The sequence below is a fragment of the Melospiza melodia genome, chromosome 24 (assembly GCF_035770615.1).
Source record: "Melospiza melodia melodia isolate bMelMel2 chromosome 24, bMelMel2.pri, whole genome shotgun sequence".
Classification (NCBI taxonomy): Eukaryota; Metazoa; Chordata; class Aves; order Passeriformes; family Passerellidae; genus Melospiza; species Melospiza melodia.
Window position 1 is genome coordinate 12,427,094 of NC_086217.1, and position 25,127 is coordinate 12,452,220.

Here is a 25,127-nt window from a genome sequence, read left to right on the forward strand (position 1 = left end):
GCTGCCCCCAGTGCCCCGCTGTGTGTGGGTGGGGGGCACGGCTCAGCCCTGGGCTGCAGGGATCTGCGGTGGCCCTGGCTGTGTCTGCAGGAGGGGAGGGCAGCAGGGTGGGGGTCCTGCAGCTCAGCTGCTCCTGCCCGCTCTGGGTGGGAGGCTTGGGGTCTGCACAGGGGCTCTGGGCTCTGTTGGTGTGGCTGTAGAAGGAGAGGGTGGGATGGAGCTGGTCAGGGAGCTGGGCAGGTGCTCTGCTGCTGCCCCTGCCCAGTCTGTCTGCTGCTGATGGAGGGGTTTCATTCTGCTGCGTTCATTCTGGGCCCCTCTGTCTGTCTGTCTGTCTGTCCCATACTGCAGGGCTGGGGGCTCTGGCAGGGCTGGGGGCACCCCAAGTCGCAGCTGGGGCACAGAGAGAGAGGAAAGGGTTGGGATCACAGAGATATAGGAGGGAGCAGGGAGCCCCCCGCCCCAGCTGCCTGCAGTGGTGCCTCCGCTGCTTTATCACCCTCTCCTGGTGCTGAATTATTGAGAGTGTTGCTCTCGATTATTGCCGTGCTGGAGGAGAGCTGCCTCCGGCCTGGTGCTGCTCTGAATGTGATTATGGGGCCGTGGATGTCAGAGCCAGCTGGGCCCCCGAGACCAATCTGCTGCCCCCCTCACTCCTGTGCTTCCCTTATCCTTATTTATTCCCTCCCTCCCCGCCTGGCTCAGCGCTCGTGGTCCCCCTGCTCCTTCCAGTGTGTGCCCCTGGAGCACAGGGACTGAGAGCCTGAGGAGCAGCACTGCCTGCCTGCCAAGCCAGGGCAGCAGGGGCTGGTGTGCCGGACCCCAGACCCATCCCAGGGCCAGGCCCCGGTGCCAAGGGTGGCTGAGGTTTGTGTGCAGGACCCCAGACCCATCCCAGGGCCAGGCTGTGTCTCCCAAGCCTGCACTGTGTGCCAGGGGCAGCAGGGGCTCGTGTGCAGGACCCTGACCCATCCTGGGGTGGCTCAGACCCCTCCTGCCGTGTGCCCTGTGCTGGCACCTGGGGCTGCTGCTGAAGCCCCCTGTGTGGGGCACAGGGCTGCCAGTTCAGAGGCTGCATTTCTTGGGTTCGGTCACAGCCCCGTCCTCACCTGGCGAGGTCATACCTGGTGCTCCATCTTTGGGATTCAGAGCAGGGGCTCAGAGTGTCTCCAGTGACCTCTGAGAGCTGCTGGAGGAGGAGGAAGGAGCAGGGACAGATGGAAGGTTTAACAGGGTGCCAGGGAGCCTTGTCAGCCCTTGTCGCTGGCCCAGCTTGGGGCAGGGACCATCCCTGTGGTGCTGGGGACGTGGGACCTTCCTTGCCATGGGATGGATGCTCCTTGTCACACAGCAGCTCTGATCTGTCAGTGCCTTCATCTAATTGCTTGATGTCTTTGAATAACTACTAATGAGCTTCTAATTAATGAATGCCTTGGCTTGGGGGCATTTTGAGTGGGTGGCAGGAGAGGATTAGGCTGGTGCTGCTGTCCCTGGGTGCTGTGGGCTGCCAGCACTGCCCTCACAGGGTGACCCCGGGGCTGGAGCACCCGATGGCCCTGAGGCAGAGGCTGTGTCCTGCCTGATCTGCAGCTCCTTGGCAGCTCTCAGGAGTGCCAGCACCCAGCTTTGCCCTGTGGGGAGTGCTGCAGGGACCGGGGGGTCCCACCAAGCACCAGCAGCCCCCAGGACACCCAGTGCCCCCGTGGCTGTGTGCTGTGCCCCCATGGCAGGTCCAGGACATGGCATCATGGCATCATCCTCTCTGCTGGGAGAGGAAGCACGGGGCTCCCAGTGCTGCCAGGTGTTGGAATTCCACTGCATCCCGCGGGTGGGAATCTGGGCACGGAGCTGGGCCAGCTCTGGGCTGGCAGCAGCTCTGACAGGTGCCCAGGGCTGGGTGCAGTGCCCTTGGCACCTGGATGTGCCACAGCTGTGCTCAGTGGGGCTGGGGGCTCCAGGCAGACCCCTGGGCTGGTTCCTCGTGGATGAAGCTCCCAGATGTCCCAGGGTGTCCCTTGGAGGAGGCCTGAGCCTTTCTGCCCTTTCCCAAGGAGAGGATGGCACCACTCTGGCTGCCTCGGGCCGCTCCCAGCAGCTCTGCCCTGTGCAGCACGTCTGTCCCAGTGCCTGGAGCAGCCAGATGGGCTGTGCTGTCCCTGGCAGGCTCCCTCGGGGGTCTGGGTGTGTGCCCACCAGTGCTCCCAGCGCAGGCTCTGTCCCTTGGCCGAGGCCACTCCTGTCCCGGTGCCGTGTTGTTCTCCCTCTTCCAGAAAACAAAACCAAGGAGCCCTGAAGGGTTCATTTAAAATAAATAAAAAACTGGGAATTGTGCTGATTTGAAGGAAAGGCAGCCCCATCCTGAGCGGGGGAGCGCAGTGCCAGCCCGGCCCCGAAGGGCAGAGAGGGATGTGCTGAGAACTGCAGCCCTGTGCAACTTCAGCCTTTGATCGTATATCTCACACGTGCCCTTTGCTTTCCCTCTGCTGATATTTATTAGGTTTAATTTTACTGGGACATGGCTGTAAGTGAGACAGATGGAATGGGGTCTGTGCGCCTGGTGAACACATCTTAATTAAACAGATAAATAAACTTTCCTTCCAGGAGGCTTCAGTTTCGGAGGGGCTCCTCGGGGGCTGCGGCTCTGCGGGGTGGGCACAGCCCTGGTGCCACCACTGCTGGCTGGCACTGTGGCACGGTGTCACCGGGAGCAGCAGGGTGAGGTGGTGCCAGCAAGGTGTCCCTCTGAGCTGCCAGGGTGCCACCCTGCCCATCAGTGTGCCCCGGGCTCCCCGCTGCAGAGGGACATCTCTGCGGGCGGGCACGCCTTGGGGACGGCAGGAGGAGGGGGAGAGGAGACTCCAGCTCTCCTCAGCTCCCAGAGCTGTGCCCATTCCGCTGCTGGCTCAGGGCAGTGCCAGCACGGCCAGGAATGCCTTTGAGTCACCCTGGCCGGAGCGGCGCGGGGGAGGATGGGCACATTACCTCATCCTGGAGCCGCTCCTGCCTCACGTGGTGCGCTTGGTTGGGCACCGCAAGGCCGCCGTGCCAGGCATGCCCTGCCGTTGTCACCTCCAGAGCTGCAGTGAGCCAGAGCGGCCCGGGGCCTTGGGAGCTGCCTGCTCGGGGTGCCCCTGCCCTGCACGGGGTCTGTGGGGTGTGTGCGGGTTCCTGGGGGAGCCCCTCTCCCCTCAGCTGCACCAAGGGCTGTGCAGGGACGCACTTGTCGTTTCAGAGCTGTCCCGCATCCTTCCCTGGTGCTGGAGTGCACAGAGGGCATGGCACGGGAGGGAAGGGAAGCTGGGCACCAGCAGGAGAGCGGGGTTTGAGCACCAGGGTGTGCCAACGGGGCCACAGCATCTGTCCTGGTCCTTGGAGCACCTGTGGTGGGCACCCACGGGGAGCAGTGCCTGGGGATGCTGTTGGCAGCAGATGTCACTGCTGGACCTTTTTGGTGCCCAGTTCCACAAGGTGGTGGTGGTGACAAAGCCTCCCCCGGGCCTGGCATCCCCTCCCTGCAGTCCCCTTGGAGTGCATTCCCCCGGTGTCAGGACCTGCTGGGAGGGGCTGGCACCCCCTTGGCCCCACACACCTCTTTCTCAGGGTGGCTCTTGCAGATCTGCTTGCAGCAGGCTCTCCCTGTGCCTCCGGGCCAGCCGTGCCACACGCACGCTGCTGCTCTGGAGTGTCTGCAGCAGGAGCCGTAGCACTGCGAGTGTACCAGGACACTGCAGCATGTCACTGTGCCTGGGGATACTGTGGAAAATCCCAGCTCCGAACGGCTGCTCGTGTGCTGGAGGCTCCGGCAGGGACGGAGCATCAGCAGCTGCTGGCACAGCCCTGCCTTTGTGCATCACATTTGGCCGAGACGGGAGCCGAGCCGAGCCCAGGTTTCGTTTCCTCCGTGCCCCAGCACAATGCCAGCCTGGCAGCCTCGGCGCTGCCGCGGCTCCGGAGCTGGGCACGGCGCTGGGCACCAGGGAGGGACCCACGGCAGCGCCGGGGCTGCAGCGGGGCCGGGATGGTGGAGGTGGGACGGGACCCGAGCGAGCACACCCGGCCGTCCCTCGCGGGCACTGGCACGTAGAACATCGCCGTGGCAGCTGTGGCAGCGGCCGGGGTGGTGTGGATGCGTCAGGGCAGCACCGCAGGGCCCTGGGAAACGCCAGAGCAGCTCTGGAGCCCTGCTGGGACTGACCTGTGCCCGCCAGCGGGCGGATCCTGGGGCAGAGGGTCCCCATGGCTCTGGGGAGCGCAGGGAGGCAGTGCCAGGGGCAGGGCCCCGTGTCACCCCATGGAGGAGGGCCCCATGTCACCCCAACGGGCAGGGGTCCCTGTGTCACCCCAAGGGGCAAGAGTCCCATGTGACCCCAAGGGGCAAGAGTCTCGTGTGACCCCAGGGACAGGGGTCCCGCAGCCCTCCGTGCCAGGGGGACGGGCAGGCAGGCGGGGCTCCCTGGGCTCCCACACCTTGGCAGGGCAGGGCAGTGGTGCCCGGGGCATGCGGGCAGCGGTGAGGTGCGGCCGGCCGGGCAGGGCCCGCTGCGGGGCCGTGCGGGGCCGTGGCTCCGGTGGCTCCGGTGGCTCCGCTGGCCCCGGTGGCCCCGGAGGCGGAGCCGGGGCTGCCGCACGGTCCCGGAGCGCCGGCGGCTCGCAGCGGGAGCGCGGCGGAGCGCACGTGTGCGGCGGGCGGGGTGCGCACGGGGGATCCCCGGCAGCCCCGCCGCCCGCCCCGCACGGCTCCGCGGCCCCGGAGCCCCGGTAAGAGCCTCGCCGCCCGGGAGGGAGCCGGCCCTGCCCGCCCGGCCCATCCTGCCCCGCTGCCTCCCCAGCGTGCGGCCGGGCGGCGGGGAAGCCATCTGCAGCGCGGCGGCGGCGGAGGGGTTAAGTGCGGGATCAGCTGTTCTCATGTCATTACGGATTCTCTTCATTTTATACAGAGCTCTGTTTGATGTCTGAATGCACAGGGGACTCCCCCTCCTCCTCCAACTCCCACCCCTTTTATTTCGCTCCCGAGCCCTCTCTCCTTCCTCCTCCCCTTCCTTTCTCTCCCGCTCCGCTCTGGCTCACGCACACCCTTTGCAGACCGTGCGCTCAGTGCCAGTGTCTAATGGCCCCGAAGTGAAGAGCCAGGCGCTGCTCCGGCGGCGGCGCGGCCGGCCTGCCGCAGATGAACCCTCCTAACTAGCGCCGAGGGGTCGGGAGGGACGGCGAGCAGGGGAGAGCCCGAGGGGCCAGCCGGGAAGACGAGGATAGCGGTGGATAGCGGTGTGCGGAAGAGGACGGACCCGCGAGCAGCTCCACGGCTACCTGTCGACACATGCTGTGCTCCATGGCTAACTCGGGCTGCCTCCTTGTCTCCAACTCAGGCATGCTTCCTCACTCTCTCCCCTGTCCTCCAGCCTTCCTCTACCTCCAACAGGTAAGCCACCCTCTCCAGGGGATTTTTTTGCTTTCCGGTTCGCACGTGTTTGTGGCTGGTTCCCTCTCGGCAGAGGGTAAGAGCTTGGCAGCTTCTCGCAGCCTCCCCGCTCCAGCCCCGGGAGCCGGGGATGCTGTTGGCGGCTCGGCCGCAGCTTTGGGGTCTCTCGGTTTGCCCAGGGGGAGCAGGGCCAGGGCAGCGGGCGGGCAGTGCGGGCAGGGCAGGGCAGGGCAGGGCAGGGCAGGGCTCGCGATGATGGATGCTCGGTGAGGATCGAGGCTCCTGCGCGGCCTGAGCAGAAGGGAAGTGATGAGCTCGTGTGTGCACACGTGTGTGCACTGTGTGTGCGTGCCCACGGCCGGGCATTGGCTGTCCCGCTGTCACTGGAGGTGCTGCAGAGGGGCTGGGGGCACGTGGTGCCAGGCGGGTGCCAGGCTTGGGTTTGCCAGCCCAGAGAGAGGCTGCTGAGGTTGTCAGTTTGGTCCTTCACCTGGGCCAAGGTTCCTCTGTCCCACAGGGCTGCCCTGGTCCCTGTGCTGGACCCTGACTGCCGGGTTTCTGGGCCCACCATCCCAGGGGAAGCGCAGCTTGGGAGAGGCAGCATCTTCCTCAAATGCCTCCGTGCTGCGTCGGAAATCCCGTCTGCCAGCCAGGCAAACCGCTCCATTTGTGCTTTCAGGAGTTTAAAAATTCATGGCATCCTCGCTGCGCTCGGCGTGGCCGGCGCGGTTCAGCCAGCGGCGAGGACGGGCACGCGGGTGCCAACCAACAGCCCTCACCCAGCGAGGAGGCCGAGGACTGCCATGTCCCTCGGGGTGTCTGTGCCCGTTGTCCGAGCGGGGTCGTGGCCAGAGCGTGGCCAGCGGTGCTGGGCATGGCGAGGCCCAGGTGTCTCTGCCATTCCGGCGCTGGCCGTGGGCACGGGGGCTGCGGCAGGGCTGCCGAGGCAGGCCCGGGATTTATTGCACCCAGAGCCCGGGGACAGCCAGGGCTGAGCTGGGTTTCACCCTTCCCAGAGCTGCACTGAGCTCCCTGTGCCTGCTGCACACCTGTCCCTGCACGCCTGCCCATCCCAGGGATGGTTTCTGTCCCTAGGAAGGAGCACAAGGATGCTCTGGAGGGGCAGCCAGTGCAGGGCCCTGTCTGCAGCCTGGGGGATGTCCCTCTCCAGCTGGGATCCCCTGTCCCTGGCCACACTAGGGGCTCAGCCGTGCTCCCCTTTGCCCTGTGGAGCGCTCTGGCAGGGCTTGGCCTGGCTCTGGCAGCAGTGGCAGTGACAGCACGGCCCAACGGGTGCTCCCAGTGCCTGCAGGGCTGGGAGAGAGGAGCTGCAGCTCCCTGGGAGGCAGGAACTTCCCTGGGCGTGCAGCTCTGGCCCTGGCAGCCCCCGGCTCCCCCATCACCCTGCCTGGTTTGCTTTGACCGTGGTGTTCTGCATCTCTTCCTCCCTGCTCTCCCAGCAGCCTCCTGCTCCTTGGCAGCAGCTCTGGACTTGTGAGCCAGGAGGAGGGTTTTGTTACAGGATCTGGAGTTGGATTTTCACCCGGCTGATGAGCACGATGGAGGTGAAAATCTCCGTCCCCTTCCTGGGGTTTATGCTGAGCTGAGGTTCTGCACCCAGCACCTGGGGACAGGTGTTCCTGATGAGTGTCACAGCAAGGTGTCAGGGACAGGGACATCACTGGAGGCCATCACTGGGGCAGGGCATGGGCCGTGCGTGGCTGATGGGCCCCTCAGTGGCTGTGCCTGGCTCCTGCTTTAGCTCTGAGTTTGCTCTGGGTTTTAGGCTGCCCACCTGTGCCACCTGCGCCCCAGGAGCACACAGGGATCAATGCTGCTCTGCCTGGGGCATGTGCCCACCCCAGAGCGGCTCTGCCAGCTGGCCTGGCTCACCTCTGTGCACCTGAGAGGGTTCATTTCACCTGACTTTCCCTGAGTTGGCTGTGCCATGGGGCCTGGGGGGACTTGGTTGTGACCCCCCCTGGGTTATGGGTCCCTGCCCAAACCCTTTATGGGCTTGTAAGGAGGTGTCCCATGGTGGTGCCTGGGCCGGTGACCAGGACTGAGTCTGCTGGGCTGGCCAGCTGGTCAGGAGCTGGGTAATGCCCAGGTGTGCACGCAGTGAGTGTCCCCATGCCCTGCAGACAGGGCTCTCCCTGCCAGGAGCCTGTGCCTGGGGTGGTTCCTGAGGATGCTCTGTAGCTCCAGCCCCAGCGTTTGCGGCTGGGCTGGGATTTCAAGGGATGACCAAGTAATGAAGCGCTCAGCTAAACTTCAGTTCTTCCAGCGCCAGGGAGGGCTCAGCAGTGCCAGTGGCCCTTGCAGGAGCTGGGGTGCCTCTCAGCTCACTCTGCTCCATTTCCCCCATGTGGCCACCCTGGCCTGGCTTTAGGAGCCTTGGGTCTGCGGCGTTCTGGGCTGTGCAGCCACACCGTGCCCAGAACTGCCCCTGGCACTGCCCTGCTCCAAGGGCAGGAGTTGTGGAGGGCAGGAGGGCAGGGCCAGGGCAGGGTGGGTGCAGGTCTGCAGCAGAGCAGCCTGGCCCAGAGGGAACGCTGCATCCTTCCCTAGGGCTTGCAGGGACATTGGCTCTGGCTCAGTGAGGGCCTGGTGTGCAAGGACCCTCTGGTGGCTTCGTTTGGTTAACGAGGATTCAGTCACTGCTCAGAACACATCTCGCTGTTGTGGGTGAGCAGTGATGGCTGCAGGACAGGGCTCGGTACTGACCCGGGGCAGACCCTGAGGCTCAGCATCACTGCTGAACCCTGCACAGCCCTGCTGCAGCCCCGTGCAGGTGTGAGCCCAGCCCAGCCCAGGCTGACAGCCAGGTGTGTGGGGCTGATGCAGTGCTGCCCCTGGCCGGGAGCATCCCCTGCTCCCAGTCACACCTGCCCAGGAGCCCAGGCTGAGCAGCGCCGGGAAGCAGCCTCTGCAAACCCTGCTTGGAAAATTGCTTTCCAGAAGGGCTGCTGCCAGCTTTAGCGTGGTGTATTTTTAGGGAGCGGGTCTATTCCGAGCGGTTTCAGCAGCGGGCGCGTTTCACACCGGGTTTGTCCCCCTGCCCGTGTGGGACCCGGCACGGCAGCTCCTGCTCTGCCCAGGCTGTGCCAGCTGCCCTGCCCATGAGCACAGGCCCTAAAACCCCAAAACATGTTTTCTGCTTCGGGTTCCTTCGTACTGAAAACACTGACATTAATTTTAGCTTTGCAAAGCTGCTTTTCCCACAATAGCTGTGATTTTGGCCCACACTGCCTGGCAGTGCTCTTTTTATAGGTATATTCCTATTTTTATGCTATAGTGATGGGTGAATGAGTAGATTAAATTAGATTTAGTATCTGTCATTCCTTAAAGCATCGCATGCAGTCGGAGGGGGGGGTGTAACAAAGACAGGCTAATTAGCAGAGCGGGTGCAGGCCCCCCCCAGCAGTTCCACCAGCTGCACACCCTGGCCCTGGGGCTGCCCCCGCTCAGGGGCCACCATCCGCACGCCAAGGTGCTTTGGAACGTGGCTTTGTGTGCAGCCAGGGCTGGGCAGGGTGCTGGGTGCTCAGCTGGGCACCTCCAGGAGCCCCAGGGTCCCTGGGCTGCTGTCCCCACGGGGATGGGGGACACGGTGTGGAGACACTGTGTCTGTGGCATGGTGGGCTGCCATGGAGGAGCCAGGGGCACCAAGGGGCACCGTAGCCCCTCCAGGAAGGGCATTGGTCACTTCAGTGCTGCTGGTGTTTGTAGGCAGCTGTGGAGCTGTGCCAGTGCTGGGAAGGCTGGCAAGGGTGCCTGGGCACAGGAGAACCGAATGTCCAGGGAAGGAGCTGGATCTTCCAGTGCTGGTGTGAGCCAGTGTGTGGTCAGGGGCTGTGCAGTCCTGGCCATGCCGTGGCCACTGACACAGTGACGTGACAGTGCCATTGAGCAGGCTGGGAGCGGTGGGATGGGAACCCTGGGCTGGGGGCTCTGGGATGGAGCTCTGGGCTGGGAACCCTGAGCTGGAGCTCTGGGAGCTGCAGGATCCCCCCTCCAATGCCCACGGGCAGCCCTGGCAGGGCTTTAGGCTGCAGCACCTCCCTTGGCATTGCGGGGGCCAGCAGGGAGCAGTGTGAGCAGCGTGCCCCTCGCTCCTGGAGCAGGGGAAGGGTTGTGGTGGGCACCTCAGTGCTGTGGGCACTGCCAGGCTCAGGGCTGTTCCCACAGCAGCCCTGTGTGCCCAGCCAGGATCCACAGCCAGGCTCTCAGCACAGCCTTCAACAGCTCCCGTGGAAAATGCAAACTGGGGAGAAAGGAGTGGGAGCAGGCGACGGTGGCAGCTTATTTGTGATCTGCATTGTGTGGGGAGCCCTTAATTAGAGGTAATTAGACTAATTAACTTGCAAATGAGAAACTCGTCTTTTCCTCCTTTTCTTTTACAAGAAAAAACAGGAAAGACGAACAACAAGATAAATATTGAGGCTAATTAAGTTGTACCTGCTGCAGAGCCCTCCACCCACGGGAGGCCTGGCATGGGTGCCATCCCTGTCCGTGTGTCCTGCTGTCCCCACTCAGAGCTGCTCACACTGCCAGGCATGTGTGCCCATGGCCCTGTGGTCCTCTCTGGTGGAAAGGGACATGGTGTGTGTCCAGGAGCTGCTGGGGACAGTGGCCAATGCAAGGACCCAGTGGCCAGGCCCTGGCAGTGGCAGTGCCACAGAGGGCATGGCCCCAGCGCTGTGCCAGGCACACTCCCTGCCAAAGCCATCCCATCCATCAGAATGGAGCAGGGATGTCCCCTCTGACACCACCAGGTGACACACCAGGCCGTTCCCAGCCCCAGGAGCAGGGATGTCCCCTCTGATGTCCCCTCTGACACCACCAGGTGACACCCCCAGCCATTCTCAGCCCCAGGAGCAGGGATGTCCCCTCCGATGTCCCCTCTGACACCACCAGGTGACACCCCCAGCCATTCCCAGCCCTTCCCTCGGGCCATCTCCGCTTTCCCCTGCTCTGTGCCGCACAGCCCGGGGGTTCTGTTAGCTCAGCCCAGTTCAAATGTCTGATTAGTCTGTAGGAGATCGAGGGGTCAATTTTCCACAGCTCCTTCCTCTCCATTTAACTAATTTAACCGCACGATTGTTACAAATTTCATTTTATTATAGCGCTGCTTCTCAGTCCAATTGAATTACCAAAATCTCATTTTCTCAGAAGTGCTGAATATGTAATTAGAGGAAAAATTATGCTCCTGGCTGCCTATTAGAGAGGGCTGCGTGCAAGCACTGTCCAGGCACACACAGGGTCCCTGGTGCCACAGTGCCCGCACAGGGCCAGCAGGTGCCACCCACAGCTGTGCCAGAGCCCCAGCATGGTGACAGGGCTGACAGTGACAGGGGCAGTGCCTGTGCTCTGCAGGTGCAGGAGCGGTGTTCAGCTGGGTTCCTGGCACCCTGTGGGCCAGGTGTGGGGCTGGCAGGGGCGCTGCTGTGGGCTGTGGGAGGTGTGGGGCAGGTGTGGGACCGGCAGTGGCAGGGGAGCTGCTGTGGGATGTGAGAGGTGTCAGGCCAGGGGATGTGGCCATTGATGTCGCTGCCCGCAGGTCTGGAGCTGTCTGCATGCAGCGGGGCTCTGGCAGCCCCACGGGAGGGTTCAGGAGCCCCAGCCCTTTCCAGGGGAGCCCAGCAGCTGCCCCCAGGCCCGCAGGAGCAGCAGAGTGCTCGCCATGCCATGCCATGCCATGCCATGCCATGCCATGCCATGCCATGCCATGCCATGCCATGCCATGCCATGCCATGCCATGCCATGCCATGTGTGTGTATCTGCATCTGGCGCTGCTGCCCGCAGAGCCCAGGGGGTGCTAGGTCAGCTCCAGCCCACCCTGGGCTCTGCAGCCTGGCGTGTGCCTCCTGTGCCACCTGTCACAGCCTTTTGGTGGCCGCTGGGGACAGAGCACTGCTGGGAATCCCAGCCTGAGCACCAGGTCTGACTCGCTCCGGTGTGCCTGGGGCAGAGCTGTGCCGGGGATGCCACCAAGGGACTGGTGCCACCGCAGCTGTGCCCGGGCACCGCTGGCGCCAGGTGAGCCCGGCCCCGTGGGCAGTGTCAGGGGGAGCCAGAGGGCTGAGCAGGGCTGAGCATCCCAGAGCCCCGTCCGTTCCTGCCCGCTGTGCCCGGCGCTGCTGTGTCCGTCCCGGCGCTGCCATGTCCGTCGGTCTGTCCCGGCGCTGCCATGTCCGTCGGTCTGTCCCGGCGCTGCCGTGTCCGTCCCGGTGCTGCCATGTCCGTCGGTCTGTCCCGGCGCTGCCGTGTCCGTCCCGGTGCTGCCATGTCCGTCGGTCTGTCCCGGTGCTGCCATGTCCGTCGGTCTGTCCCGGTGCTGCCGTGTCCGTCGGTCCGTTCCGGTGCTGCCATGTCTGTCCCGGCGCTGCCGTGTCCGTCGGTCCGTCCCGGTGCTGCCGTGTCTGTCCCGGTGCTGCCATGTCCGTCGGTCTGTCCCGGTGCTGCCATGTCCGTCGGTCTGTCCCGGCGCTGCCGTGTCCGTTGGTCCGTCCCGGTGCAGGCAGGGGTGGCCGGGAGCCCCCCCCAGCACCCCCGGCTCGCCTTGGTTACACAACATTATCATTTCATAATACTCTGAAATATACATGAAGTTGGCTGAATGCAGATGAAATTGCACCATTTACTTCATGAATATTTCATGAAGCCTCCGCTCCGAAGTTTCCAGCTGGCAGAGCCGGGAGCGGGCCGGACCGTGCCCCCTGTGCCCCCTGTGCCCGTGCGAGGTGACGGGGACACGCGTGCTGCCCTGTGCCCGGGCCAGCGTCTGTGCCATCGCCTGCCTGTCCTCCCCAGGCTGCCAGGGCAGGGGCACAGCAGCGTCTGTGAGCTGGGGACAACGGGGACAAGGGCAGGGGGTGCAGAGTGTGGGAAATGTGTGCCAGCTCAGGAGAATGGTGTTCCTATGCCAACAGGCTGCTCTGCCTCCCCTGCTCCTCCTCCTCCTCCTCCTCCTCCCCCTCAGGTGCTGCCTGCCCGCTGGAGCTCTCCTTTCCCACCGCAGCATCCCTGGCAGATGCCATCACCAACCTCTCACCCTCCCTGATGAAGACATTGAGTGCAGCAGCTGCTGCTGTCCCTGCAGCTCCTCACTCCCTCCCTGCTTCCTGCACAGGCTCCATCCCCATCCTGCCCCCAGCCCTCTGTGGGATCACTGTGGGGGTAAGGAACCCACCATGGGCTCCTGGCATCCCCATCCTGCCCCCCAGCCCTCTGTGGGATCACCGTGTCCCCACTCTGGGGGTGAGGAACCCACCACGGGCTCCTGGCATCCCCTGGGTGAGCAGGGGCAGGGCTGGTCCCTCCCGGGGTCCCTGAGCCCCCTGCCCACAGCCAGGAGCCTGCACAGCGCCGGGCACTGCTTTGTATGGATGGCACAGCTCTGGGGCTAATGAAATATTTACAGGTCAGTGGTTTTGTGAGAAATGACAGGGATCAGTCAGTTCCTTTTCAGGGAGTAATTTTCCTCCCCTCCGCGGCCTGTGTTCCGTGTTGACAGTCATTAGCATGGGCAGAGGCCGAGGGGGAGCTGTGTCTGTCACACTGTGAGTGAGTCCTGCTGGGCACGGGGTGCCTGCATGGCACGGGGTGCCATAACTGGGCAGTGCCATGCTGTGACTAGGCCATGCCGTGCTGCGACTGGCAGTGCTATGCCACGGTTGGGCAGTGCCATGCCGTGACCAGGCCATGCTGTGCTGTGCCACCCCTGCACCATCAGCACTGTGCAGCACAGCTAGGGCACAGCTGTGGGCAGAGTTGGCTGGTGGGAGTTGCCCTGGGCTTGGAGGAAGCTGGCACGTCCATGGCAGCAGGAGGGGACAGATGCTGCCCTTAAGCCCAGGCCCTCCTGGGTGGCACTGTCATGCCAGGCTGGCACAGCCCAGGTTTGGTGGCCCTCTGGAAGCGCTCGTGGCTGGCAATCCCTCATCCTTAGCACTCAGTGGTTGCTCTGACCCTGTGCATCCGGGGCTCCTGGCGCCGTTTCCTCAGAAAGGAGCACAAGTGGGAATGGGCGCTGTCAGCCCCGGGCTGCCGGGCACCATCACCCAACTGCGGCGTCGGCAGGAACCGGCCCCACGCTAAATGACTGGGAAGGAAACGGCCTGGATTGTGCTGAGGAGGCAGAGTGGGGCGGGAGGAACCCAGTGGAGCAAACAAAAAAACTTCATTAATTAAAGAAACTCGTTAATGAGGGACATTTAATCAGCTAAAGATGATATCTACCCCCTGCCTGCTGCTGCAGCCGCTGCGCAGGGCTGGTGGTGCAAGGCTGAGCTGTGGGCAGGGCAGGGGACACCACACGGGGACATTGCACAGGGCACACCTAGCTGGGGAACTTGGGCTCCTTGTCGCAGCCTCTGGCACATCCCTGGGCAGTGCCATCCCTGGAGCAGTGGTGTTTGAGCACAGGGCCGTGCCACTGTCCTGGTGGTACCTGCCCAAGCAGGTGGGCAGCAGAGGTGCCAGGTACTGCTCGTGCCCCCTGTGCTGCCAGCTTTGCTCCAGGCTCAGGCACTGAACTGATCTGTCTTGTTTTGAATGAGCCCAAGGGCTGTTAAGGACCAGAATTTCTTTGACTGCAATTGTCTAAAGCACTGTGTGGGAGGATCCCCGTGCCCCAGGAGGGCTGGGTGCTGGCAGAGCAGGGGGTGTCTCTCAGAGCCCTGTCCCTGGCACCCACAGGCCAGCACTGTGCCCCCCAGGCTCCCTGCATGGCCAGGGATTCTGTGGGCAGGGATGGGTCCCTGGGACCCCCTGTGTGCTCAGTGCAGGGGGACACCCCAGAAGGGGCTCCAGCCCCCTCCTGGGAGGAGCAGAGGGACCCTCAGCTTGGGCTGCCCTGGATGGGGCTGTTCCAGTGCTGTGGGCAGTGTGGGGTGTGAGCTGGGCAGTGTGGTGTCCACGGGCCTGTCAGCATTCCCTGCCCATGGCACCCTCACCACAGCAGCCCTGGCCGAGCAGCTCTGTCCCCATGGGGTGGCCAGGCCCTGGGAGCAGACAGGAGGTGCTGGAAGCCGTGAATCTGTGGGTTTGTGGATCTGTGCATCTGTGTCTCTGCAGCACCCGCAGCTCCAGCGCCACGAGCAGCAACCAGGGGAGCCTAATGGTCCCTGAATGAAATAGTGCCCGGGCTGACAGGCACTGCGACAGCCCCAGTTAATAACTGATACACACGGGGCTGCTGGCACAGCCAGCCCAGGGGCTGGCACGGGGGACAGTCCCTGCTGACACCCTGGGCAGCGTGTTGGTGGCTGATCCTGGCTGCAGTGACAGCAGGGGTGCAGCCAGGGCAGAGCAGGCAGGAGGGATGTGGGCTGCTCCTGGTTCTGCCCATGCAGGCAGGAGGGATGGGCACAGGGTGCCAGGATCAGGCAGGGAGGGATGGGCACAGGGTGCCAGGATCAGGCAGGAGGGATGGGCACAGGGCTGTCACCATGATATTTTATGAAAAATCCTGGCAAAGGGATTTTTCATAAAATATCATGGTGACACAGGGCACCAGGATCAGGCAGGGAGGGATGGGCACAGGGCACTGGGGAGGCACCAGGCACTGAGAGGGTACCACAGTGACTGTCAATGTCTGTCAGCTCCCTGGAGAACAGGTGGGCGCCGAGACCCAGGTGAGCGCAGGATGGATTCTCTGTCCTGCCAGGTGGAACGGGCACCTGGGCCGTGGGCAGGGGCGGCGTGGGCAGCTCCCGGTGCCCGTCCCGGGCAGGGCCGTCCCGGGGCTGGGCTCTGCAGCCTGGCAGCCCCGGCCCACACGGGCAGGTGCGTGGGGCTGGCACGTCCCAGCAGCTGAGTCAGCGCGGGCAGGCGGTGCCGGGGCTGCCGACGGATGACTTGCAGATAGATCTGCGGCGGGGCTGCTCCCGCTGGGGCTCCGCGTGTCCCCGTGGGCTCTGCCGCCCCCCGCAGCTGCCAGCGCATCCCCTGCCACCCCCGCCGTCCCTCCCCGACATAAATCGGTCACACACACGCGATTAAGGAGCTTGTCTGTGCGGGCTGAGCCACAGCTGGGTTTCACAGGCCGGGGCTGCTGCAGCGCAGTGTGAACATTCGAGGGGCTGCGGGCACTGCCCCCCGGCCCTGGCACTGCCCCTGGGTGCAGCGCACACCTGCGCAAGGGGACGGGCCGAGGGTGTGGTGAGGATGGACAGGAGGTTGATGGGTGGATGTGCAGAGCAGGCACTGCCTGGGCCCCACGCTGCACTCCCAGCCCCACGCAAACCCCTCGTGCCTTGGTGTGGGTGCAGCTCACCCCGTTTAAACAAGGCGGCCGCGCCAACTGCGTGAGAGCAAAGGGCCTAATTAAATATTTAGCAGTTAATTGATCCCTGTCTGGGGTTTGCCGAGGGGCCATCAGCATCCCTCCCTGGGCCCCTCCCAGCTGGTGCTGGTGCTGTGCAGCTCCCAGCACGGTGCTGCTGGCCGGGCTCTGCTTTGCTCTGTGCTGGGCTCCCAAATTGGGCCTGGCCAAGTCTCCTTTCCCAAGGAGAGGGATGTGCCAGCTCCAGGAGTTAACCCCCGCACAGAGGCCTCTGTTCTCCTACCCCAGGCCAGCGCAGTGGGCAGGCAGGGCACGGGAGCGGGAGAGGATGGGGCTCGGCTGCTGGCAACGTGACCCCAAAGACAGCACAGCACAGAGACAGCCCAGGGCTGGGGGGAGACACCAGAGGCTGGGGGGCAATGGGGTGGAGATCAGAGCCCCATCCTGGGGCAATGGCAGCCCAGGTGTGCCGGCACTGAGGGCACGGTGCCCTCTCTCGGCTGCCATCCCGGGTCACGGGGCAGTGCCAGCCCAGGTGTGCCGGCACTCAGGGGCATGCCCCGCTCTCTCGGCAGGGTAACCAGGACGCCACGGCCCCGCCGGACGCCATGGCCCAGCCCTACCCCCCCGCCCAGTACCCCCCGCCCCCCCAGAACGGGATCCCCGCAGAGTTCGCCCCGCCGCACCCGCACCCCACGCAGGACTACTCGGGGCAGAGCACGGTCCCGGAGCACGCCATGAGCCTCTACACACCAGCACAGAGCCACCCCGAGCCGGCGGGCAGCGACGCCAGCACGCAGTCCATAGCAGGGACACAGACGGTACCGGTGAGGCACTGCTGGGCTGCGGGGCTGTGGGGGCTCGAGGGGTGCTGGGCTCAGGGCAGTGCCAGGGGTACATGGGGTGCTGGGGCTGTGGAGGCACAGGGGGTATTGGGATTGCGCGGGCTCAGGGCAGTGCCAAGGGCACAGGGAGTGCTGGGGCAGTCCTGCTGCAGGGGTCCAGGGCAGTGCCAGAGCTGCCAGGAGGGCCCTGAGGCTTTGGAGGGCTCAGGGCAGTGCCAAGGGCACAGGGAGTGCTGGGGCAGTGGTGCTGCCTGGCCCAAGTCCCACAGGGTGGGTACCAGGCTGAGTGTTCCTGCCATCACTCCCCCTCAGACCCCCCATCATTTCTCACCACTCGTAATCCCCTCGCTTGGCTCTGCTCATGGAGATGGTGGCAATTACAGCGCTGGAATGCAGCACCAGCGAGGTGCTGAGCTCTGCACTTTGCAGTCCTCCCACACGGCCCCGAGTGCAGAGTCTGCATCCCCACCCTGAGCATCCCCACCAGGATGAGGAACACCCGTGGGTGCTGCCCACAACGGGTGAGCACAGGGTGTCCCTGGGCAGGCAGGGCCAGGCACAGGGCAGGGGACACTGGCTGGGGACAGGGGCTGATGGCAGCGGTGCCTCCCCAGCAGACAGACGAGGCGGCACAGACAGACAGCCAGCAGCTACACTCCTCAGACACCACAGACAAGCAGCAGCCCAAGAGGTTACACGTCTCCAACATTCCCTTTCGGTTCCGGGACCCCGACCTGCGGCAAATGTTTGGGGTGAGTACAGCTCCCTCCATCACACCCCTGCTCAGTGCTGCACAAACACCCTTGGCACTGTCACCTCCCAAGGGACATCCTGCCCAGCCCCTGTGTGAGGAGCAGGGGGTGACACAAAACCCTTGTCCCCCTCCGCCGTCCCCTTCCCAGCCCTCACTAGGACTCAGAGCAGTGCTAGTTACTGAAATTTTGGATGACACTCCCCAAGCCCTGTCAGAGTGGGAGCCATGGGAGGGACAAGGGCTTTCCCTGCATGACCCTGGGGGTGCCCAGGTCTGGCCCCAAGGCAGCCCTCTGCCCATCCCTGCACAGAGCCCCATGCCAGCAGCTCTGGGTGCAGGGCCAGCAGCTTTGCAGGCACTCACCCCTCTGTTCTCTCCACTTGCAGCAATTTGGGAAAATCCTGGACGTGGAGATCATTTTCAATGAGCGGGGCTCCAAGGTGGGTGATGCCCATGGCCAGCAGCATACAGCCAGTCCCGGGGAGGGTGCCAGTGGAGCCAGGTTGCCCAGCAGTGCTGTAACCTGCTCTCCCCTCCTCTCCTGTCCCATGGGACCCTGGCATGCCGTGCCCCGTTGGTGCCAGCTGGGGAGGTGGTGCGGGTCCCTGCGCCCGGCACTGGAGGGAGGAGAGGGCTCGCTGTGTCCCACCACGGGCAGCTCGTGTCCCTCTGTGTCTGGATGTCTCTGTTGTATCTTCCCCGCTTTCTGTGCCCCTCTCCCAGACTCTTCTCCCAGCTCGTGGGCGATTCTGGGGCCTCAGCCGGGACCCCCGGGGACCCCAGCCCGGGCTCTTCATCTCTGCACTGTGGCAGCCTCACCTCCTGCGCCAGCTCTCCTGATTCACCCCCTCTCTCTCTCTGTCCCCACACCCTCTCTCTGTCTCTCTCTGTCTCTTTCTTTCTCCTTTTCTCCTCTGCTCACAGGGTTTTGGGTTTGTAACTTTTGAAACTAGCACAGATGCCGACCGGGCACGGGAGAAGCTGAATGGCACCATCGTAGAGGGCCGGAAGATTGAGGTGCTCAGATAAGTGTGCTAGTGCCGTGCCATGCCTGCGTGTGCGTGTCCCCTGCCCGGGCTGGGGGTGCTTGGGGCAGCCCTGGGTGCCCAGGGGGCAGTGCCCAGCGCGTGCATGTGTCCCTGAATGTGGCACGGTGGGAGCATGTCTGCGGGAAGGTCGGCGCCTGGCACAAGGAGTGTCGGGCCCAGAGGACCCTCCCGGCTGCACGGAGAGCTGGGTGCCAGCTGGGGCTGCATTCTGCTGGCACAGACCAGGCTGGCAGAGCCCCATGCCCGCCCCAGGCTCTGCAGGGAGCTCTGGGGCTCTGCCCCGCATGCCACCCCCCTGCTCTGTGCTGGGAGGGAGCATCCACCCGCAGCTCCACACCTGCAGTGCCAGCAGCTGCCCAGCCCCGCAGGCTTTGATTTCTCCAGGCTTAGCACAGGATCAGGCTCTGCCCGTGTGCCAGCAGCTCCCCGCTGGTGGCTGGCGAGTGGTGGGGAACAGGGAGGCACGTGGCAGAGGGAGTGGGACAGAATGTCCCCAGCAGTGCTGACGGCAGAGAGGGAGCCTGGCCGGGCACAGCAATGCCCCACGGACAAGGAAAACATCATCCAGCAAAACCGGGCAGGAGCTCAGGGGCAGCATGTTGGGCTCAGCCTGAGCATGGCACCGCAGCGCTGGGGGCACCAGCCAGCAGCCTGAGCCACGCTCACAGTTGGAGATGGAGGCCTGGGCTGCTGGAGGCACAGGCAGGGCTGTGCACAGCGGGTGCTGCAGGCAGAGCCGTGTCTCGTGTCCCTGGTGCACTGCATCCCCTGCTCCAGCACCCAAAGCAGCAGCAGCAGCAGCAGCAGCAGCAAGGGGAGCTGGCTGCAGCCGAGCGGGCCCTGGACCCAGCCTGGCCAGCCCCACGTCCTCAGGCACTGAGCCCGTCCCTCTCTCCGCAGGTGAACAACGCCACGGCCCGAGTCATGACCAACAAGAAGGTGGCCAACCCCTACACCAACGGTAAGGCCACTGTCTGGGGAGCAGGGCTGCAGCAGGCTGGGGCACCTCGGGGCACCCTCACTGCCTGGCTGCAGGGGAGCTCTGGCAGTGAGTGCCCTACGCACTGCGGGCAAATGGGAGAGCAGCTGCTCCTGCTCAGTGCAGGAGTGCAGCCCCCATGCCCTCTCTCTGCCTGGGGATGGGGCTGCTGCCCCTCAGGGCACCATGGAGAGTGCCCTGTCCTCACCAGCTCTCCCTGCCCACAGGCTGGAAGCTGAACCCGGTGGTGGGAGCAGTCTACGGCCCCGAATTCTACGCAGGTAAGGTCGGGCTGCAGCAGTACCTGCTGTGGGTTCCCCCCAAACGTCAGCTCTGCCCTGTGAGCAGCCCCTGGCCCCTCTCCCTGTACTTCACACCTGTCTGGACAGTTCCTCCTATCCTATCCTATCCTATCCTATCCTATCCTATCCTATCCTATCCTATCCTATCCTATCCTATCCTATCCTATCCTATCCTATCCTATCCTATCCTATCCTATCCTATCCTATATCCTATCCTATCCTATCCTATCCTATCCTATCCTATCCTATCCTATCCTATCCTATCCTATCCTATCCTATCCTACCCTATCCTATATCCTATCCTGTCCTGTATCCTATCCTGTCCTGTATCCTATCCTGTCCTGTATCCTATCCCATCCCATCCTGTCCCCTTGCCCAGCATCCCCACGGGACCTGAGGGAACAGGGTGGGCTGTGCCACAGGTGCCCGGTGTGGGCTCTGTGCTCCCGCTGTGCACAGCCCACAGGTGTCCCTGCCTCCTGCAGTAACGGGGTTCCCGTACCCCGCCACGGGGACGGCCGTGGCCTACCGAGGGGCGCACCTGCGGGGCCGGGGCCGTGCCGTGTACAACACCTTCCGCGCCGCGCCGCCGCCGCCGCCCATCCCCGCCTACGGCGCGTGAGTACCGGCGGCTGCTGGGGGGGACAGGACTGCCACACCACCGGGGCTGGGCTGGCACTGCCAGGCCCGTCAGGAACCTGCCTGGCCACAGGCTCGGCCCCTGCAGCCCCTGCAGCTCCTGCCTGGCCACAGGCTCTGCCCCAGCCCCACTCTGCTGCCCTGGGTGAGCCGCACGCTCGGCAGCCTCCTGCCCACCGAGGCACAGGGCGTTAATCCAGCCGGGATGGGTGGTTCAATGGAAACCCAGCTGGGGTGGCGTTGGTCACAGACACAGCCGTGGCCATCTGTGGCTGCTTGGCTGCCCCCAGCAGAGATCCTGCTTTGGGAACCTCCTGCCCTGCCCTGTGCATGTGCCCAAGTCCCTGCCCGGAATCCCAGCCTAGCAGTGCCTTTGGGGCCTGGACAGCCACTCCTTGCCCCGTTCAGTGCCCTCACCCCCTGCCCTCGCCCAGGGGCTCTTGCCAGGCTCTGATGCCTCTGCCTCATTTCCAGGGTCGTCTACCAGGATGGGTTCTACGGAGCTGAGATCTACGTAAGTGACTCTGTGCCCAGGACTGGGCTGTGACAGGGACCCCATGCCAGCACAGGGGGCATCACACGGGTCCCTGGTGGGCTCTGCCCCACCCCAACCCCTTCCTCTGGGCAGCAGCAAGAGCATGACCCCAGCACAGCTTCTGCAGAGCAGTCTGGGTGGCACAGAGCACACAGGATCCTGTGCCCAGCCCTGTGCCCCTGCCAGCCCTTGAAGGGCTGGTGCCACACAGGATTTACGGCCTCAGCTCCTTACGCCCGCGTTTAACCTCCGTGTCTGAGCAGCCAGCGGCGATATTTCAGGAGGGCACTGAAGGATTTATCTAACGTGACACCTCATTAAAGCGAGCGGGGAGGTGACAGTCTCTTCTCTGGAAATTTAATTTTTTAAGGTTAATGTTTGTGAAGGCCCCTGGGGAATGGGAATGAGGCTGTTGCGTGCGCAGTGGCACTGGCACCAGCCCCCTGTGTGCCCCGCACCTCTCTGTGCAGTGCCACGGGGCACCCAGCTGCCCCCAGCCCCATTCCCAGTGGGTGCAGCCCCTGACCAGCGTCTCTCCCACAGGGGGGCTATGCTGCCTACAGGTACGCCCAGCCCGCAGCAGCAGCGGCCGCATACAGCGACAGGTGAGCACCGGGCATGGCACCTGGGGGGGCCCCGTGGCATCCTGCACGTCCCACCCTGACACCCCAGCTGCTGAGTGCTGTGGGACAGGACAGAGTCAGGCATGGAGAGGGTGCCCCGCAGGCAGGGACCCCTTGCTCCCGTCAGGGCTCGGCTGGAAAGGGTCGGCACCACTGCAGGGGGAGCAGGGAGATGCCGGAGGCCTCCCAGGTGCAGCTGGGAGAGAGGGAGGGCTCAGAGGGGACACAGGGCCCCAGCTCTGTCACTAACACCCCGCTGTTTGCTCCTAGCTACGGCAGAGTGTACGCAGCAGCAGACCCCTACCACCACACCATCGGCCCCGCCGCCACGTACAGCATTGGCACCATGGTAAGAGCAGCCCCTCGGCCTTCCTCTGCTTCCCGGGGGGCTGCAGGCAGCCCGGGGAGGGGTCTGGCACAGGGCAGGGGCTGTGGGAGGGCATTGGGAATGGCACAGCCCCTGCCTGGCTCTGTCTGCAGGAGAGGAACCCCCACCCCGCACCCTGCCCTCCTTCCCCTCACACCCCGCACAGTCCTGCCCACCCACACCACTTCCAGGGGCCTGGCTGTGCCCTGGGCAGGCTGCAGGAGCCCTCTGCCATGCCAGTGCAGGACAGTGTCCCCAGAGCCTCTCATGCAGCCACACACGGGGGGCACCGCAGCCCTTCACACACCACAGCTCTTGGCCAGCTCTGACAGCATCAAAGATGAAAAACTGCACTCACGGCTGGGATTGCAAAGCCAACCTGCCTTTTTCTGCCTTTTGACTCCCTGGGCAGCTGCTAGTGAGGGGGCACAGGCACGGCACCCGGGGTTTTCAGCTCAGTGCCACAGCAGGGATGGGGCAGCTCCTTGGCAGGCGTGGCATGGCAGTGCCACACTGGAGGCACAGGGCAGTGCCCACGGCCACCACAGAGCCCGGGCAGCACTGGCCCTGCCTGCCCCTTGCATCCCAAGGACAGCAGCGATTTGGTGTCATTTGAAAGAGGAGAGGAAAAAAAAAAAAAAGAGAAAAAGGGCTTTGGCTATCTCTGAATACTGATTGGCTTTTTTTTTCATCTTTGATGTTGCAGGCTAGTCTATACCGAGGAGGGTACAGCCGCTTCACTCCCTACTAGCAAGACAGACCCAGCCCCCCCACCACTGCCCCCGATGCTCACTAGCACCAAACCCAACCAGGCAGACAGAGCCGAGGCCAAGCCTGCGCAGGAGCCGCGGGTGCTGCCCGGGGCTGGCGCCGGGCTCTGTGGGGCCACAGCACCCACACCTGAGGGTTACCTGCAGCACCCACACCCGAGGGTTACCTGCAGCACCCACACCCGAGGGTTACCTGCAGCACCCACACCTGAGGGTTACCTGCAGCACCCACACCCTGAGGGTTACCTCAGCCGCTCCGTCCTGCCGCCTCTCCTGCAGCATCTGCCTGCCCCGGGGCCAGCCCCAAGCCCCAGCAGCGCCCAGGTCCCCCCTCTGCTCAGGGCTCATCCCCCATGGGGCAGGGGGTGCTCAGCCTGCAGGGATGCTCGCTCCACAGGCGCTGGGGCTTGGGGGGACAGCAGCCCCCCGAGCAGCCCCTCTGCCCCCGTAGGAGAGAGAGGAGCCAGCTGGGTTGCTGCCAGCTGTGGGGCCTGGGGTGGGTTCAGGATCCTGGGCCAGGTGTGATGGGCTGGGCTGGCTGCAGAGCTGGGTGTGATGGGCCAGGCTGGGACGGTGCCTGTGTTCCTCCAGCCACCTGCTCGGCCTGAGTGCTCCCGCGAAAGACCTGCCTCTCTTGTTTCTGTTGTAGTGAACCTGTGGCCGTTTCCTTCTGGGACCAGGAAGGGCAAAAATATCCACACACATACAAAACAAAAAAAAGAACCCCAAAATATAAAATTTAAAAGCGAAGCGACAAAAAAAAAAAAAAAAAAAAAGAAAGAAAAGCCAAACAAAAAAAAGAGAAAGCAAGGCGAGCGGCAGCAGCCAAGTGAGCCCCAACTGTCCACACACACGGAGTGAGCGAGTCCCAGAGGAGCCGCGGCGAGCCCCGGCGGTCGGACGCGCCGGACGGAGGGACCCCCAGCCCCCGGCCCCACAGCCCCGCAGGGAGGGAGCCGGCGCAGGCAGGCGTGAGGGTCCGCGGGGTCCGGGGGCCCTCCCCGCCCGGGCGCAGGGCCTGGGCGCCACGTCTTCCTTTCCCCGGTGCAGCAGCGCTGGGGGTGCCGGCAGAGCGCTGCGCCCTGCCCGGCTCGCGGGGCCGGGTGACAGGGTGGGGACCTGGCTTGGTGCCACCCGGCGCTGGCGGCCATCGGCGTGTCAGGAGTGCGAGGCCTCAGCTCCAGCGCGGAACTGGGGCGGCGGCGCGGACGCGGTGCTGAGGTATTGCAGGGGACGACCCCCTGCCTTTTAAAGGGAATTTTTGTTAAGAGGAGCTTGCAACTCGCTTGTGACCCCTTCCCCTTCTTCTTTCTCCCTCCTTCCCTGACACCCGCGCTCCCGCCCTGCCTGGACCAGCGCTGAGCAAAGCTGGGCCAGGCCTGCCCCAGTCCCGCTGCCGCTTGCTCTGCGGCGCGGGACACGCTCACGGCCACCCGTCCCTGCCCTGGCAGCGGGATGCCCCCAGCCCTGGGCGCGGGGTCTCGGCCGCTGCATCCCCCACGAGGGACCCACCCGGGCCGCGAGGCTGGGCCGCAGCAGCGGCACGTTGTGGCACGGGGCGCTGCGGGGCCCATCCCGGGGTGCAGCGCCGTCCCGCGCCCTTCCGGCTCTGCCGCTCCTCAAACCTCACTTTATAGTCTGCAGACGCCCCCGACGCCCCAGCGATGAGCTCCCCCTTTTCTATTCCCTGTGTACATAGCCCCGGCCCCGCTCCCTGTACAAAGCTCCGTCCATCGCTGTACTGGCTTCTCCCTTACAGCACCCCCGTGCCGCCCCAGCGTGCGGGCTGGCGCCGGCCCACCCTGTATGCTTCAAAGTGTGACCATTCTAATAAACAGTATTATTATTATTATTATTATTATTATTATTATTATTATTATTATTATTATTGAAATTATTAATAAAGATTTCTTTCTTCAACCAGGGCGACTCAGGTTTTGACTGGTTGCGCGGGGCCGTGGCGGCTACAGCGGATCTGGCTGGGCAGGGGGCCACAGCCTGTGGGCAAGTGGGGCACCCTCGGGGCCCCCAGCCTCACCATGGTGAGGGAGCAGGGTGCTGCATGAAGAGCCCTCTCCCGGCTGGGCCTAGCCCTTCATTCTTCAAGCTATCAGGTAATACATTCCTGAGCCTTAGGAGCAGCAGCTCCACTGCTGGCATTGGTGTCCCTGGCAGAGCCTGTATTGTTTGGGGACAGGGCTTGGGACCCCACTGCAGGAGTGCTCCGCTGCTCCTGCCTGCTAATTGCTTGCTCACCAGACTGTGAGAAAATAATTGCTGCTATAAATTTTCTCTCCTCCTCACAAGATGCTCAGGGGAGGCAGCGTAGGCTGGTGGCACTGGGCTGGGTCCACCGTAATGAGCACAGCGGTCACCCAGGCTGGGCTGCTGCAGAGCCCGTGCTGGCAGCTCCCCACCAGGCTGAGCCCTGAGGGGGCTGTGTGCCGTGGGGTCCTAGGGCCAGTATCCCCAGTCTGTGGCAGCCAGCCTAAGGCAGTGAGGGCTGCAGGAGCTGGTGGGGTTCTCAGGGCAAGTGCCCCAGTCTGGGGTCACA

General features: G+C 64.2%; 1 protein-coding gene across 10 annotated transcripts in view; it reads left to right on the forward strand.

Moving 5' to 3' along the window:
- Positions 1–24,493, forward strand: part of RBFOX3 (RNA binding fox-1 homolog 3) — a 121,836-nt gene extending 97,343 nt beyond the window's left edge. For 5 of the 10 annotated variants that reach the window (XM_063176070.1, XM_063176075.1, XM_063176074.1 and 2 more), the window contains 12 exons: positions 5,083–5,419; positions 16,286–16,537; positions 17,170–17,307; positions 17,696–17,749; positions 18,234–18,326; positions 19,259–19,319; positions 19,565–19,618; positions 20,125–20,257; positions 20,753–20,792; positions 21,357–21,418; positions 21,707–21,785; positions 22,510–23,216. In XM_063176070.1, coding sequence (XP_063032140.1) covers positions 5,318–5,419; positions 16,286–16,537; positions 17,170–17,307; positions 17,696–17,749; positions 18,234–18,326; positions 19,259–19,319; positions 19,565–19,618; positions 20,125–20,257; positions 20,753–20,792; positions 21,357–21,418; positions 21,707–21,785; positions 22,510–22,554 — 1,113 coding nt within the window. In that variant the 5' untranslated portion in view covers positions 5,083–5,317 and the 3' untranslated portion in view covers positions 22,555–23,216. The other 5 variants (XM_063176079.1, XM_063176080.1, XM_063176076.1 and 2 more) reach the window with 4 other exon arrangements.
- Positions 24,494–25,127: the final 634 nt, after the last annotated feature.